Source organism: Sinohyriopsis cumingii, chromosome 6, assembly GCF_028554795.1.
Source record: "Sinohyriopsis cumingii isolate HCF-2022 chromosome 6, ASM2855479v2, whole genome shotgun sequence".
NCBI classification, from domain to species: domain Eukaryota; kingdom Metazoa; phylum Mollusca; class Bivalvia; order Unionida; family Unionidae; genus Sinohyriopsis; species Sinohyriopsis cumingii.
In genome coordinates this window covers 164,715,616-164,733,500 of record NC_142966.1, presented here as the reverse complement: position 1 = coordinate 164,733,500, position 17,885 = coordinate 164,715,616, and the positions used below count along the sequence as shown (strand labels likewise).

Genomic DNA, 17,885 nt, shown 5'->3' with positions numbered 1-17,885 from the left:
TGCTACTTCTTCTTGCTGTTGTTGCTGTTGTTTTTTTCTTACCTCTTCTTGTTGCTGTTGCTGTTGCTGTAGGAGAAAAGCTTGTTCCGCTTCCTTTTGTCGTTGCATAAATTTCTCCAATTCTTCTTTCTGTCTCTGTCTAAAATTCTCCACTTGCGGTAATGAAGAAGGTAACGAAGGTTCCGGAACAAATTCTTGCGAGGTAAGAAAATCCACAAAATCCCAATGTACCTCTTCTGAAAGTAAGTCCGGGTTCCCTTGGGCAGTCTCCCCTGCTGGTGCACCCCAATGGATCGTTTTCTGAGTTTCCGTCATGTTGAATCACTGTCGCATAGATTGACTGCACACAAGCGCTAGCGAATCTATATAGACCAACTGACGTCACAGACTACTGTCTTCGGATTGGATGCGGGCTGACTGAATTTTGTAACGCGTGTTTGGATTGGTGAATGAACTCAATCCGTTTCAATCCTACCTCTACCTATAAATAAGCGCAGTTCAGTGCATTGATTCACTTGTTCTCGTCGCTTCAAGATGTGGACCGATGTGCAATCTTCTACGCTTGTGTCTTCCATGATGTTCCGGATGGACATACCCATGTATGTCCGATCCAAGTGGACCATTGTCCACAGGACAAACACCAGCCTGTGGATACGTAGGATCTACGTTGAAAGACAAGGATGCCTGAAAAGAGTGCTGATTTACTGACCAACAGTGAGACGTAGCCTAAGGACAAGAAGAAGACCAATGCGGTACCCTTTATGTTAATGAATACATTAACATAAACCCAAAGGCCCTTTTCAGGGCCAGCCATATTTCTCGAAAAGAGATAGCCTTTCCATTGCCTAAATTTAAATTTAAATTTAAAAAAATTTAAAAAAAAAAAAAAAAACCCATATTCAATTGCCCTTTTCCCCAGACAAGCCCAAACTCTATTCCCATGTTAATTTCCCCTTGTCCCTAGACAGACCCAAACTCTGTGTTAAATTCCCATTGTCCCTAGAGTTGCCCACGATTTTTCTTCATGTTAAATTTCCATTGTCCCTAGAGTTGCCCAGGGGTCTTTTTAATGCTAAGTCCCATTGTCCCTAGGGTGCCCCACTTAACTACTTGTATATAATGCACGGATATGTGTACCACAACGGAGAAAAACGTAGACAATTTAATCGTTAATTTCCTTTATTTTTAGCGGTCCTGGATAAAAATCAAATAAATATTGAAGGGAAACGAGAGGGGCATGTTTCGTCTATATTGGATTAATCGAATCTGATTATGGTCCGAAAAAGAACACCCCCCTTTTAGTTTTACTTTTGACGATTCTGTCTTAGGTGATATAATTTGTTTGTTTTTTATATTCCGATGAATAAGCATATAATGTATATATATGTATTCGAATCATAGACTGTCTGACAGAAGATTGTCTATAATAGCTGGAAATGACAAATTAACATTTGTACCTGTATATAAGGCATTGGATGAAATATTCGTCATAAAGAATAATGGAAAACCTCACAAATGTTTCGCCCTTTATTGTGTATAACCAAAATCTTAAGATTCTCTCAGCATAATCCAAAGCGAGGGATATTTTGGCTCAAACTCTCTCTGGTCATCATCATTTATTTTTATAATTTTTATCAATACTCAAAGCAGATCATCAATGGGCTAAACAGTAAGTTTTTACAGTTATAATGTGCCGAAAGAAAGATATATATCAGCTCTACCATCTATTTAACTAACCTCTAAAACTGTAAAGGATAGTTAAATTTATAGGTATTCGCAAAATTACACCAATATTTGATTATATGTGTACAACCTAGATGACAATATGTAAATGCGGTCGGCAATAGCGTTGATTCCATTTTGTTGAAAGCTTCAACTAATGAAGCGTGACACTCCTAGAGTCTAATGATATACTCGCCTCAAGAGAAAGGCAAAATATTAAACAATTAGAGAAACGATTGCAGATTGTTTCTTTAGAACACGATATGCTGATATCAGTTACAAATACATTCGGAATTGTTCTCGAGCATGTGTGTGAAGTTTATTAGATACGTTGTAAATGTTTTCTGTAGACCTTTTTGAAAAATGTGTATATTTGAATAAACTCTTTCAAATCATGCCAAGAACTACTGGTTTCAGTGAATGAAAGATTAAGGAATTTCCGGATTTTACTGAGTCAAGTTAACGTGACATTCAATCAGTCTTACCAGGACCTGAACAACGACACTCCTCTGGTCATAGAGCCAGACATTAAACCTGACGTCTTGGCTCGATTTGTTAAGATTGATCTACAGGGGACCACCCGTATACTGGGTCTCTGTGAAGTGCAAGTTTTTGGTGGTAAGTACATTTTCTACTCTTTTGATTTTGTTCATCAGAGTCTGAAGTAACAGTGTCCTCCGGCTTGACATAGGGTACCTGATATATTTGCACGAGATGTGTTTTAGTAACTGTGATAGTTTGGAGACAATTGAAAAATGAATTCACCTGGCTTGAATAATCTTATTTACAAACTATTTAATTTCATTAACCATTGATTTATCTATTGTTTGAAATGAGTTCTAAAAAGGTGCGATCATTAACAAGAATGTAAAGCACATCAAGACGTAAGTGTTAGTTTTTTTTTCTCATTTTTTTTCCTACCATGCTTGCATCCCACACTCTTCTTATCTCTGCAATGTGTCTGCAACAAAATGTTATTCTTTGCCTATTGCGGCTCTTTACGATACTCATTGCAAGTTGATACTTTTTTCTTTTTCTTTTTTGGAACTGTTTTTCAATCAGCCGGATTCAGCATTAGTAATATTCATGGTTTAAACATGATAAATGATTTTAATGGAGAAATTAGATCACTACAAGCACAATTGGCTGGCAGCTTGAGCACTGAAACGAGTGAGGAATGTAAAATAATCTAAATGACGAACCAACAAAGAGGTTATTCAAACATTTAAATGTATATACCATAATATTAATGTGATTTGTCTTCTCTCTCTCTCTCTCTCTCTCGTGATCGGTTTGACTGTATCGTTTATTTACTTATTTATCGTGTGCATTACGTGCTCAGCCATTTAACAGCGTAATCATCAGTACGGTGGAGGGTTTGCAGTCCACAAGGGAACATTGCTAGTGGACAGTTGTTCACAATGTGTAACATGTTCTGTAGCAACAGGAATAATCAGTGGCCTGGCCCCATCGGACATGATTGACTGTACAATAACCCTGTCCTGTCCGGATGCTGTTCAGTGTCATCCACAGGTGACGGGGAATGTTGTAGCCAGGAGGACAGACAAATAGTTTATCTACGAGGGAGTGATTTCCAATATCTGTTGATGACCACTCGACACTCAATTCCGAAATAAATGTCATATCCTCCGGCAACGGACCTAACCAGATTGGACGTCTCGGAGTCAAGCAGACTGCTGGATGTGAGGTGATGTCCATGTATAGTGGAAGTTTCTCGCTGGCATAAACCTTGCCAACACTTTTGTTGTTGCTTTCTGGCGACGCAGATGTGGAGACGTAATGTTACTGAATACCGGCAGTCATGGTTATGGAGGAAAACCTAGTGTATCAGAGATTATGCGCATTGTTTTATTGAGCTGTACGTCAATTAACTTGGTGTGGAATGAACGAGTCCAGACAGAAGCGCAATACTCGACAGTCAAGTAACAGAGGGCCAGCGATGATGTCTTGAGCGTCTGAGGACTAGAGCTTCCGGTTGGGTCAGCAATTTTGATGAGTAGGCTGTTTCCAGTGCTAAATTGTGCTGAAGTTTTCTTCAGGTATTTGTGAAATGTTAGTGATCTGTCCAGATTCATACCAAGGCATGTTGATATCGGGCCGTGATTTATTTGCTGCCCATTGAGGAGGATGCAATGGTCACGGGTTGCATTTAAAGGTGGAAGACGATGGAGACTGTCATTGTTGTTGTTTTCTGTAGACTCCATTTCTTGAAGAAGTCCGTCATTTCCTCTATGTCCTTGTTCAGTACATCATCAAGCTCAGTAAATCAGCAACCTTGGGTCCAAAGAGCAATGCCATCTTCATATACGAACTTGCAAGGCTGTGTTTCAGGTAAGTAATATATATAGCAAATTTAAAAAAAATTAACGAACGAACAGATTTGGAAGTCCATTAGTCTGAAGCCTCCACTAGCAACAGCTCTCGGATGTGCACTCTGAAGCACCTGTCGCGAATAAACAGTTATATGGTCTCGACTAACCAGTTCGGCAATATTCTGGTAATTTTGAACAACAACTCTGCATGCCAGACCTTGCCGCATGCCACTGTTAGGTCAAGGAAGACAACTCCGGTTTTAAGGATTATAACGTTTAACGTCATTCATAGGTCCAGCAACATCGTTGTATGACGCTGGCGAAAATCCAATACAGTAATTTTTTCGTACAGTCCGATATATTGCTATGATGGTCCGTAAAGAGAGAGAGAGAGAGAGAGAGAGAGAGAGAGAGAGAGAGAGAGAATGTATTGCTATGAAACTGCGTACCATATTTAATTCGTTTAGAAAGCTGGTATTGCGCATATATATCGTTACCACTATTTTAGGTTACTTAGTGTAAGGTTAGTTGCAATGGTCTAATCTAGCTGAAGTGTTTTCTCTCTCACTCCACACTAATCAGTGTGTTCAAGAGGGAGGGAGAGAGAGAGAGAGAGAGAGAGAGAGAGAGAGAGAAAATGGATTGCTATACTGCGTATAATATTTAGTTCGTTTAGAACGCTAGTATTGTTAATAATATTTTTTCGCCTTTAGTCGCTAATGATTAATCAGTGACAATTCATCAATCATCTATATAATCAATATCAACTATTTAAACAATGTTTTGATATTGATGCACCATGTGCGGATCACATTTTCATACACTGTTATGATATTGAATGTAATCGTTTGTATGTTAGTTCTAATTGTATTACTGGAATTGACATTTTCCGAAAATGAGTTCAGTTCTGTGTGATCTGATTGACTTTTTAATTTTTTTAATCATTATGTAAACAACTTATAATCGCTTAATTATTATGTCTGTGTATGAGCTAATTCAACGAATCATCATTATTCAGGTAAACATGTTGGTTTGGGTCATGGTTTTGTGGATTCCAAAATTAATTTTGTAGAGCATAATGTTTTAAATAAACAAGGCTCATTAGATCATTCAAGAAGGTTATTTTCCGTTAGGTAATGGTAGCTTTTAGAAAATACTAATTTATGACCTGAGGTCCTATAGATAACTATGTTATCTTGTTACTGTCAGGACTTTGCCAGTTGTGCTTTACCATGTATCATTTTGAGTTGTGTTATGTTGTGTTCAGTTTGGGTTGAATTTTATTTACTTTAAGTTATTGAATTCTGGAAATACAAAAGTGCTCTGATAAACTTCTTGCATAATGACATTCATTAGAATTTATACTGAATTCTAACTTGGAATATTATTCAAACAAGACTTAACAGACACGCCATCGCCTTCGATTTTGGACCTCTTCGGGATTTGAACTGAACAATATTAAGGGCTTTCTATTGGAGTACTTGTATTTCTAATTCTTAGATCTTTTGTTGGATGTAATTCGGAATACCTAAGTTCTTTTTTCTCAATTTTTCGTTTTGTATTCTAGGAAAAAATATTATTTGTTAAATTTGACGAATCTTGTTGTCTTCACTCTTTTCTGTTTTTTATTTTAAAAGCATAGACTCGTAACTATACCAACAGACTGACATATCATGTTGTTTCTTACTACAATATAAAAGCAATGTCATTGTTTTATGTATGCGATATCTATATATCTATCTATCTATCTATCTATCTATCTATCTATCTATCTATCTATCTATCTATCTATCTATCTATCTATCTATCTATCTATCTTTCTATCTATCTATCCATCCATCCATTCGGTTGGAGTCACAGGGCTTCTACGAAGAGTACAGTAGGACACCGACGTTGCTGTCTCAGAAAGTACCGCGTCTCATCTCGAACGATTGTTACTGTACCGCAAGAAAGTAGGCCATAGCGTATAGCGCTGTTTATTGGTAAGAATATGGGACAGGTGCAGGTCCGAACACATAGCTATGCTGACTATATGGGCGTCATGCATTTCTTCGGCCTACCGGACTGTGACGTTTTGGTGGTCGGTCGTGTTGATCGGAGGCAGTACGTCGAGTGGCATGGTTAAAATGTCGGCAATCTCGGTCTCTGCGATGGTCATGCATTGCCGTAACTGAACCAGAAATACCCACATTCATTTGCACATATTCTCCATCGGGCTTTCAAAAACCGATTTATTCATGGGTTTGAGGTAACCTTATTGAATTTATTTTCTACTTTGGCCGGCAGATCCGTGTTGAGCTTTATGTAGAGCACCATCCTCGTGTTCTAGTTGAACGCCATGGCCCAGCGGACCGTAGTAATGCTCAGCCCTAAGCGTTACTTTAGCTTGATGTTCCAAAGTGGATTCCATAGTATTCCTTCTAGCACTAATTGGTCACCATCTTCTAACTACCAGTAGATTTACCACACATTGTTTTAGCGGCGTCGCGCTGATAGTCTCAGTGTCATTCTTCTGTAGTGGCCGTAACAGCGTGTACTTGCTTTGCCCGTCACGGAGATCCACATGGCATATGTAGCCCGTCGCTGTATGTTGCCAGAGGCCATGACTATTGGCATGCAAGGTTACGCTATTCTTGAGGATCAACCAAAGAAACATCCTGTCAGAAGGCCGTTCACCTGCTGATAACATACACGTCGTCAGCTCTGGGGTAGGTAATCCAGATGGTAGGTGTGCTTGGTCATGATCAGAACCGGCCATACAACTGCCACACAACTCCAAAGAGCACACATTTGATGAACATGTGCATGTCAATGTGGGTGAAAGCTCGAACTTGACACCAGTGTACTTGTGGATGCGGGAGGTCGTGGGTTTGAACTCCGGTCGAGTCATACGAAAGACTTACAAAAATGGTATTAACAGCTGCCTAGCTTTACGCTCAGCATTAAGAGGTTAGTTTTAGGACTGGTTGGCTTGGTGTCAGGATAATTTGACTGGGTGGGACATCATGTTACATGTCTACGGCATGATGCCCCTGTGCTAGACATCACTATAATTTGCCTCACTGCAGACATCGTAGCGATATGACTGAACATTGTTAAAGCTACGTTAAATATCTAAATCACACACACACACACACACACACACACACACACACACACCATTGCACTTGATGATGGCACCCATCTCATCATGCTGAAGCTGAGATAATTGGCTGGGTCTTGGCCGTAGTTTGCTTCTAGAAGCAGCACATAAGTGTGCAGGTAGATATTGTGGTAACCCCCCCCCCCCGAGTTTATAAACAGATATGCCCTCAGACTGTTTGTGAGTGTGTTCGTATCTACTACACCAGTGCCAGAGAGGCTGCGAGTTCTGCAGAAGGCCTCAATGGGGAACATGTGCGTGCCATCTAATCCCTCCTTAGGCTCAATGTTCACGAATGGATATATTCCATTTTTGATGAGAAGATTGTGGTCGATCTCTACCTAGGTGTTCGTGCCAAGAAGAACCCCACCTGGGAAGTTGAGATCAATCTTCTCTTTGCAGCTGTTGAGGAACTGCAGGCTCACCTAAGCTGGCACAGGGAGAACGCAGAAGTTATCCTTGTTGAAGTTCTTGAAGAATACTGATACGCACACTTCTAGCTCAACCCACCTATCTAACTGCTAGCCGACGTGACTGTCAATAGAGGCATGGTGTCCACCAGCCGTTCGACATAGTCAGGCCGCATTTGTGTGATGGTAGGGCAAAGAATGTAAACTTTAACCTGGATGGACGTATCTTCTGGCGGCTAGAAACGGATTTGTTGCAGCTGACTTCCATGGTCAAGGTTCTCCACACGTTGGGGCCCATAGCATCCAGGAAAACAATCGCATACGCTTCGACACTTTGGTGTATGCGTATCCTGTACATGTGTCTATCTCTGAAAGACATTTTGATTCCCTGATCGCGTCGTGAACCACCCGAGGCCGGTACAGTTTTAACGCCTTTAATTCTTTCAGTGCAAGAGTTGTGTTATGGTTACAAATCATGTGCACGATTAGAATGTTTGAACATATTAAGTATGATGAAAATGTGTTTTGGCTTTATGCGCACGGCATTTCGTATTTAGAGCTTTCGCATCCCATACCCCATGTCTGCCTAATTTGAAAGATTCGTACTTCCTGTGTCCTATTATAGTGGCTCACTGTGAACATTACACAAATGCATTTCTTTGAATGCGTATACCTATGTATAGAGTCTCTTAGATCGTGCTAGGCCTACACACAAACCGTCGAGTGCTCGATACACTCTAATCCGCGCTTAAAGGCGCTCCCCTTATAGCTAATCGAAACCAAGCTGATTCCAAACAGGCTTCGTTTTCAGTGATTGTATCTTTAGCCAGCAGCCATTGCACACCTGCTCAGGTAACATAAGAGGTAATTGTGTTTTTTTTCTGCGATAATAATAACTGCAGCTAAACATCTCTATGCAAGTGTTTTAACTCTACTGGTACAGACTAGTTATCAGAATAATGTGAGTTACTATCACTTTATTTGAACTCTAAGTTTCGCTTGTCTTGCTTTGGTGCAGGTTTACCAAGCTTGCAGCTTGCAATTGAAGCTCTGTTTATGAGAAGTAGTGCATTATGTGTGAACGCCTCGGCTAACACGGTTGTCTTTTTGATACGTTTGAATAGTTTGTCTGCGATCTATTAAATAATGTATAAAGCAAGGATCATTCATCTTTTAAAGCAGTGTTATTTTATCAAGTTTGGCAACTGTTTCTATTAAATAAGTTCAATGCTGGCACCACCACTTTATCAAACGTGTTTTCTTCTAAATATGTATTTGAGTGCACGAAACTATTAAAAGTTAACATTTTTTAAATGGTCCCAGCAAAAAGAAAAGGCTAATGTTTCTGTGGAATATTTTACAGATTCACCCACAACATAACCTGATTTACTGGTAACTAAACTAATATATTGGGCGTCCTGAAAAAAATATTCCTGTAGGATGTTCGATAGTATGAATCGTTTAATACATACAAATAGAAGCACACACAATTTTATGCTGGACGAAACAGCCAAGTTGTTTTGCAGTTTGCAACTAACTAATGGATTCTTGATAAACGTCATCTTTGTTATTTTCATCTCTACTAGAATGTGTCCCTGGTTACTATGGAGGCAATTGCAATAAATCATGTTTCAACTGCAAAAATTTAGACTGCGACAAAATTACAGGCAGATGTCAGTCGTGCGTAGCGGGAAAGTATGGTGATCAATGTGAAATAGGTAAGACTTGTATAGATACGACACAGGGAATTTGTTGTATTCTGATTCACCCTCTTCTTCGGTCTCCTTTCTTTTTCAATTTCAAAACGTGCTCTTCATAAACACATAAAATGATAATATATATATATATATATATATATATATATATATATATATATATATATATATATATATATATATATATATATATATGTGTGTGTGTGTGTGTGTGTGTGTGTGTGTGTGTGTGTGTGTGTAGATAGTGAGCTATATGAATGGCTGGATATATTTTGCATATAAAATGGAATAATTTCTTATATATTTGCATCTAATTGCTGTACTGAGTGTATACTAAATCTTAATGATCACAGATTGCAAGTTATTAACAAATTTCTTTGATTTTAATGCATACACCTATATAGTACGAGAGCCATGGCAAATTGAGTTATACAGATATATTCGACTGCTTAAAGAGAAGAAAAGTCAAAAGAAAATAGTGTGGTACCATTTATACAGGAGGTAATACCTTTTTCCAAATCATCGGTGATTCTCTTTCGGAAATGCTCGAAATAGGCAAGTTTTGTTTCCATTTATGCTCATTGCGATATCAACATTAATCTATGGTTTAAGTAAATATTGCTTGCATACGATCTTACAGATTGTGCAGACGGATTTTATGGCGATAATTGTTCCCATAAATGTGGTAGATGTCTTGATTCGTGTGATAAAGTTGACGGACACTGTCAAAATGGCTGCCATAATGGATGGAAGGGTGCACAATGTCTGCAGGGTTAGCTTCACTGATATAATAATGCATATTATTAAAAATGTAAGCATGCAAGTGAGTGAAGAAAAGATTAAAGAAGGAGTAATATCAACCAGCAATGTTCTGAGTGTTTATTTCAAAGTTACTCTGTTGGCAGGGAAAAGGCCATTATATAATTTGTTAAAATTGTATATACCTAGTCGAAATAATATTAGATGGGAAAATAATCTAAATACTTGGAAAAGTTTTGAAAGAAAATACTTTCTGAATTAAAAACAACATTTTCATATTTTTAATTGCAATGAACAACTTTATTTAAGGGCGTGTCCTCAATGATAATGATGATGATGAAAACTGGGGACAAGTCCATACAAATTTGCTGATACCAAATACATTTATCCACTCATTATCTATATTTTGAAAGACATTAAAATAAAACAGAGTATTTTATATAGCACCAGTCTGGTACAATTTTAAGAAAACAGACTCTCTAATTGTCTCTAAACAGAGCTTCGATACTACCTTACAGTCACTTTGGAAATGATTTCAATAAAGAAATTGCAAATGGAAATACTAATAGCAGGTAATCATTTATATTTAGAGTGCGATCTTTACTTCTATGGGAACTGCACTACAGCATGTGGACACTGTGCAGTCAGAGAATCGTGCAACAAAGTGAACGGTTCATGTGACGTGGGTGGATGCGCAAGCGGATGGCAAGCAAAGAATTGTGATATACGTAAGAATCATCGAAATCAAAATAGAATTACTGTTTCAACGTATATTTCATAACTTTTCCATTTGCCATCTTTGTTAGATGTTTCTGCATCTTTGAATATAACTATTTATGTCCTATAATTTGTCACATTTTTCCTTCCATTAGATAAATGCCAATTAAAAAGTTAAGACAAAATATTCGCAATCCCATTTTGATTTGAAATGAAGACGTTTAAATAGCTGTGAGGCAAACGTTGATGTAAATTAATGATCTTTAAGAAATTGGCACACGTTCAGTATGCCTGTTCACATTATGCATTGAAAAATCCAAGATTTTTTAACACAGGACATTAAACGATCTGCTAGTGGGAAATGTTTGGCCTTAGGCTTTCGACCTTGCGCTGGGAAAATTTCCCAAATTTATATTTAGGCATCTTTTATTAGTGTCTTCTAAATAATTGGTGACTGATTGATTGGGTTTGCAGTGTAGAGCCCATCTGAGCTGAAATGAGCTAACGATGTGCCTAAAAGTCCTTGTATATGATTCACAAGACTGTAAAGATGTATTCACCCTACTTTGTCTTCATCGTTTTTTGATGAACAGCTGCATCACACATTGTGGTCAGTACAGAAGGCCCAAATATGATACTTAAGCAGAGAAATTACAGTCATGTATATATATATATGTATGCATGTATGTATCAGAGGTGCGTTTGTGGGTGTAATTTTCCAATGGCATAAATACCAGTTGCATATTTTGAGGCAAGCAAAAGAGAGACGCAGCTTGCAATTTCCTCTGCTTTCCGGAGTATGTCAGCCAAGCTTTCACTTAAATGCTTTTTGATCCAAGGTCAAGAAGCTCGTTTAGGTACTCATCAGCTTTGTGATGTAATGACCTTAAGCCTGCGTGTGGACTCCATTTGGTGCGATCCATTTTTCAATCTTGGCAGTGAGAGGCAATGGTTTTCGATTCAAGTAGCAATTATCTGATGATGAAAGACTTTCCACATGGCTAGACATTGTAGGTTTAGTTCGTGTCACATATCATTATTTTCTACGGTCTTTCAACTGTGTTTTGCCATTCGGATATCTTATGGTTGTTCATTTTTTCCTGAACAAGAATCTGTTTGCTTGGATCCAATAAATAGATAGATAGATAGATAGATAGATAGATAGATAGATAGATAGATAGATAGATAGATAGATAGATAGATAGATAGATAGATAGACAGATAGATAGATAGATATATAGATAGATAGATAGATCGATAGATAGATAGATAGATAGATAGATAGATAGATAGATAGATAGATAGATATATCGATAGATAGATAGATAGATAGATAGATAGATAGATAGATAGATAGGTAGATATATAGACAGATAGATATAGGTTATCTTTGGGAGGTGCCCAAAAATGATGCTACTGGCTTCTGATTTTAATCGCCTTTAGACTTCCAGAAACATGTTGCTGGCTTTGTTAAGTACATCTTGGCCGGCCAGATTCTGGCTGTGTCATACATGGTGGCGTCTTCGCCCATATCACACAATACATGTTCTGTTTCCACATTCCTTAGCAGGCTAAATTCACTCGTGTACATTAGAATCATTATTTCAACTTAGCATGCTTTGTTGTGGATGTAATCAAAATCATATATCATGAACTTGTTTTGATCTAGAGCAGACAGTCCCTTTGTAGATTGGGTGCTTTAACGTAAGGTTTTCCCTTGCTCAATGGACAGCAACTATTTTGCCACAAAACATTTCCTTAGTTTTCAACGTAGCGACCAAGCTCCAACGTTTGGATTCCTCGTCTACTGATCTTAATATGTCAATCCGAATTCCCTTCTTTAAGTTATCCATGGTGTTTCCAAAGATCAAGTTGCTCACGAGAAAGCTTTCTCTTGCTTTCACTACATTTTGATTCTCAGCTCTGTATTGAACTTGACGTACGGCACAATCTGCAAGCTTTCTTTGACCTTGTGGATCTTTACAAACATCCCGAGAATAGCGAGATCTGCAAGTTTTGATAGTTGACCGCGTAGTGTTTCTTCTTCAACAGGCGTGATAGGGACGAACAAACTACTGTGTACTTAATCACAGTTTGTCCCCAAAGCAGCCTTCAACAAGCCATCGTGGACGCACTGTGCCTTTGGTTCTAACAACGTATCACTGTGCGCGTCATGTAACTCATCTGGATGTTACAGGTCCACTTCGATGATGTAGTCGTTTGGCAAGTCCTCCATGATCGCTTTGAGTGCAATACGAGTTTCGATCCTCTTGAAGACTGTTGGTTACAAGGCCATGTTTTTTATAGTCACGGGTCTATTGGTTCATAGTTCAGGTACATTGATCTGATGGCTTTAAAATGGGGCCAAACCACATCGACATGCCACAGGCCATATCTTTCCCAATAAACAAGTACATATCAAGCTGGATAAATGTGTTTCATGAGGACATCCCAGATTACCGCGAATCCGCAGTAATAATTCGCTAGGTCAAAGTTGTAGACATTTGTCTCAAAGTTTCAGGAAATTTCTCGAAGATGACTGCCACCTCTAGCACAAAGTCATTAAGATTACGTCTTTGTAGCTATCATGGTTCTGGCAGCCAGATGTCTTTGAAACGTTCTGCGCACGTTTGTAGTCCCTTTCGGCTATGCCCGAGATGTTTATATGGGCTTAGAAAGCCTCAACTGGATGGATCTCGACTTCATAAGATCTCTCCTTTCTACTGATATATTCCTGCATGTAAATTTACTTTACGGTTAGAAGGTCAACATCATGCTCTATATAACTGCTCTCATGTAAAATGCCTCACTAGGTATTTGGCAGTAATATTTTGAGCCTAGTATTTATAAGTTGCAGTCAGTCCACACATTATGGCTATCACAGCGAGAAAGTCATATTATGATGTTCAAATGGTATGATTGACAAAAAACAACAAGATGGCCGATATCGCTTAACCTGCTTCAAGCAGCTGTTCCGTTTTTTATTGCCGTTTTCATATTTGTGTTTGTTGCCTATTTTCATCTACGTTATTGTGTTAATTATGTACTGGCTGTTAAATTCGTAGGTGTTTCTTCACATCTTTGATTAGGAAATGAGAACAGTTACACTTTTTCTCAGCTGTCTTGCTCCACTGTTTTTGAACAAACCACCATCACGTGATGCTCATCAGTCAACCCGGTAATGCTACGATGGACCCTTATTAATTGCTTTCAATGATCACTCTTTGGTTCTCCACATTACATTGTGCTCTATACTAAACTAACTGGGACTATATTCATCATTACCTAAATGTAAACAGAAGCGAAAAAAGAAACGTTGTTTCAAAGCTGGCCGGCGTAGAACAGGAAGAAGAATTCCAGTTATCTCCATTATTTGCGACCGTTAATTTAGATAACCTAATTCAAATCCCTATTAATTAGACAACCTTTGTGTCATCTATCCAGGAGATACCTCTGCGTATTGCATTATTCAATGCCCAGTCAGAAGGACCACCGGAAAAGCGCACATAAACAGTTGATTGTATCAACGACCAGAATATTGACATATTTTTCCTGACAGATACATGGCTGAAAACATTAGGCGATGAGTCCAAGTGTGCGGATCTAACACCAACTGGTTACTCGATCAAGTCGTTCCCCCGTACTTCTCACGGAGGTACAATTGCTGTCATCACAAAGAACTCCATGATAAAACGTTTTAACCACGCCACAACATTCAAGTTTTACTACACATTGTTTGAAATAGTCCAAACCACACGCACACACACAGTCCATTTTTCTGCCTATACCGCCCTCCTCTTAGTAGAAAAACATGCTGACTGACTCTCTCTTTTTGGAGCAGTTGCCCAATCTCCTGGACTATGAAAATTCCATAGGTGGCAACCTTATTATTCTTGGTGATTTCAACTTTCACATTGACTGCCCCGGAAACTTAAATACATCAAAACTGAAAGATTCCATTATTGTTTTCAACCTAAAATAGTCAGTTAACCATCCTACCCATAAACATGGTCACATTTTAGACTGGATTCTTTATAGACCTGATGATAACATTCTATTATCATCCCTGGTATCCCATGACCTTGCAGATGACCTCTGCATTATATGCCATCTTGACGTTTCAGTCCCTAACCCTCCACCAGTATCTGCTGCGAGGAGAAACATCCGTATGATAAATAGAACCAAACTAATGCACGGCATCCAAGCTAACCTAACAACATGCTTACCTCCTACCGCATAACAACTCGATAACTGCCTGCGTTCATTGCTTGACAAACATGTACCAGCTACCAAGTGCAGAGTATCAATTCAAAAGTGTTCTCCATGGTATAGCAGTGTTAGGGACCAGCTTCTCACTGCTAAAAGAGACCGCCGTAAAGATGAGAGCCTTTGACTTTCCACCAGACTCATTATTCATAAGCGAATCTATGAAGCCGCTAAGAATGTCACAAATATAGTCCATGCAGCGAAATCAGTCCACTACACTACTAAGATGATGGAAAGTTCCAGCTACAAAGAGCTCTTTGAGATTACTAACAAGCTGATGTCAAGGAACAAATCTACACCACTTCCAACTATCTGCTCTCCAGTCGCCTTCCGGACATGTTTGCAAATTTCTTCCGTGACAAAGTACAAACCAATAGAGATAAGCTTGACACCACAATTGCAATTGACTCGTCGTCACCATACAGTTCGGATACAGAATTTGAGCGGCAACCATTAGCAGCATTTGAACCTGTCTCTATGGATTTTGTACGTACAATCCTGATGAATAGTGCACCAAAAGTCATGTGAACTTGATCCAATTCCAAAATCACTGCTGCTTGAGTGCTTAGATCCAGTATTGCCTTCACTAACTGATGTTATTAATACCTCTCTCTCATCAGGGGATTTCCCGTCATTTTTCAAAACTGCCATTGTAAAGCCTCTGCTGAAGAAACCAACATTTAAAGAACTACGGCCCAGTTTATAATCTCCCATTCATATCATGAATCTTAGAAAAGGTTGTTCTACCCCAGCATGTATCTCATCTAAATTCAAACGGCCTTCTTAGCAATGTACAATCTGCACATCGCCATTTCCACATTACTGAAACTACTCTTCTAAAAGTAGTTAATGACATTCTCTCTGCGTTGGATAGCTGAAAGATTACAGTCCTCACCCTCCTTGATTTGTCTCCAGCATTTGACAAATAGACTATGATATATTACTTCACCGTCTCCAGCATGTATTTGGCATTCACGATATAGCCTTACTGTTGTTCAAGTCCTTCTTGGTCAACAGGACACAAATTGTATCTGCAAATGGAATACACTCCAGCCCAGTTGATCTATGATGTGGTGTTGTACCTGTTATCTTCATTATATACACTCAGTCGCTATCAAGCGTCATAAATCATCATTCAGTGTTTCAACATTTGTACGCTGATGACACCCAAATATACAAATCTAGCCATCCAACTGAAGTTGAGGCTACCATCCTATGTGTAGAGAGGTGCATTTCTGATGTGAAATCATGGATGACATGTAACAAGCTGCAGATGAATGATGATAAAACTGAGGCCATTCTGTTCACAACACAAATATTTTCTCATTCACATCCTTTACCTCAAACAATAAATATCAGCAACGCCAACATTTAATTCACATGATCAGTTCGAAACCTGGGTGTTAGTCTGGACAGTACTCTCACATTGCACCAACATGTCATGAACATATGCAAGGCTACATATCTTGAGCTGAGACGCATGAGCTCCATTCGCAAATATCTTTCAGTTGATGCCACTAAAACACTTCTGTGTTCATTAGTACTTTCAAGACTGGACTATTGTAACTTAATTATGTCTGGTTTATCTCAATATCTACTTCCAAAAACTTCAAAAAGTTCAAAACACAGCTGCTCGGATCATACTTAGAGTGCCACGATCAGAACACACCTCGCCACTGCTCAGTACCCTACATTGGCTATCCATTCGATCCAGAATCAACCAATACATTTGCTCTCTGTGCTATGATTTACTTTAGGAGTCTAGTCCAACATACCTATCCGACCTCACCCATGTGTACACACCATCAAGATACTTACTCTCTTCTTCTGACAAGCGTATACTAATTATTCCCACTATGAAAACAAAGCCATATGGACAACGTTCTTTTGCATACCAGGGCCCAGCAAAGTGGAATGAATTGCCCACTGAACTTGAACACAAAGGCACAGTGATCACATTCAAGAGGGCTCTCAAAACTCACTTATTTCGACTGCAAGAACCAATTTAAAGACCTAATAATGTTTTCCTACCTTATATATTCTCAGCATGTTTTTTAATGTTTTCTAATTTATGGTGTTTGTTTCTGTAATCATATCATTATATGTTTTTTATCTTATAGGTGTTGTCTAATACTGTTAAGCCCTTAGAGCTTCTAAATATTAGGCGCTATACAAAGTCCTCATTATTATTATTATTATTATTATTATTATTATTATTATTATTATGGCGCTTATTCGCAGCAAGCTGATATTATCATCGTAATTGCATATGTTATGCAACACAACTTGTACCATCTATGTAAATACGTAGCTTCATGAACTGAAACGAGGTACTCGCTGGCGATTTGACAGTGTTCCAGTAACCTCTCACCCAAGAGCACCATAACACAAAATGCCATTCTGCTGATTATTGGTAGGACGTTATGACATTTTAATTTGTATGTTTCCGATGTCTTTCCAGATTCATTCTATCTGCAATTATACACGCTGTGTAAATTTATCCACGCTATGGTCATGGCAAATACTATATCATAGGATTGACAACTATGTGGCAAAACCTACATGGTATGAAGATAGCAATTTCAGTGTGTTTTGTTTGGAACTGAAAAGAGGGATCTTCTGGTGAGATGTCTAGTGGGTCGAAGTCAAAATAGATTATGGATGGTACCAGCATTTGCTTGCAATGATTATTAAATTATTAGAGCTTGTACCCTAGCTACAACAGTGTCAAACGCTTTGACTTTTCTCCAGCGTCAAAGCGGTATTTTGACGTGATAATCCAAGAGGTCCGGCCGGCAACATACGTGTTTTGCATATACTT

At 38.6% G+C, this 17,885-nt stretch overlaps 1 protein-coding gene across 3 annotated transcripts in view; it reads left to right on the top strand.

The window, feature by feature from the left end:
- LOC149798459 (uncharacterized) overlaps positions 1–17,885 on the top strand; it is a 134,147-nt gene that overhangs the window by 52,345 nt on the left and 63,917 nt on the right. For all 3 annotated transcript variants that reach the window (XM_089963650.1, XM_089963651.1, XM_089963652.1), the window contains exons 6-9: positions 2,140–2,340; positions 9,194–9,325; positions 9,963–10,094; positions 10,672–10,809. In XM_089963650.1, coding sequence (XP_089819776.1) covers positions 2,140–2,340; positions 9,194–9,325; positions 9,963–10,094; positions 10,672–10,809 — 603 coding nt within the window. The remainder of the gene's footprint in view (positions 1–2,139; positions 2,341–9,193; positions 9,326–9,962; positions 10,095–10,671; positions 10,810–17,885) is intronic.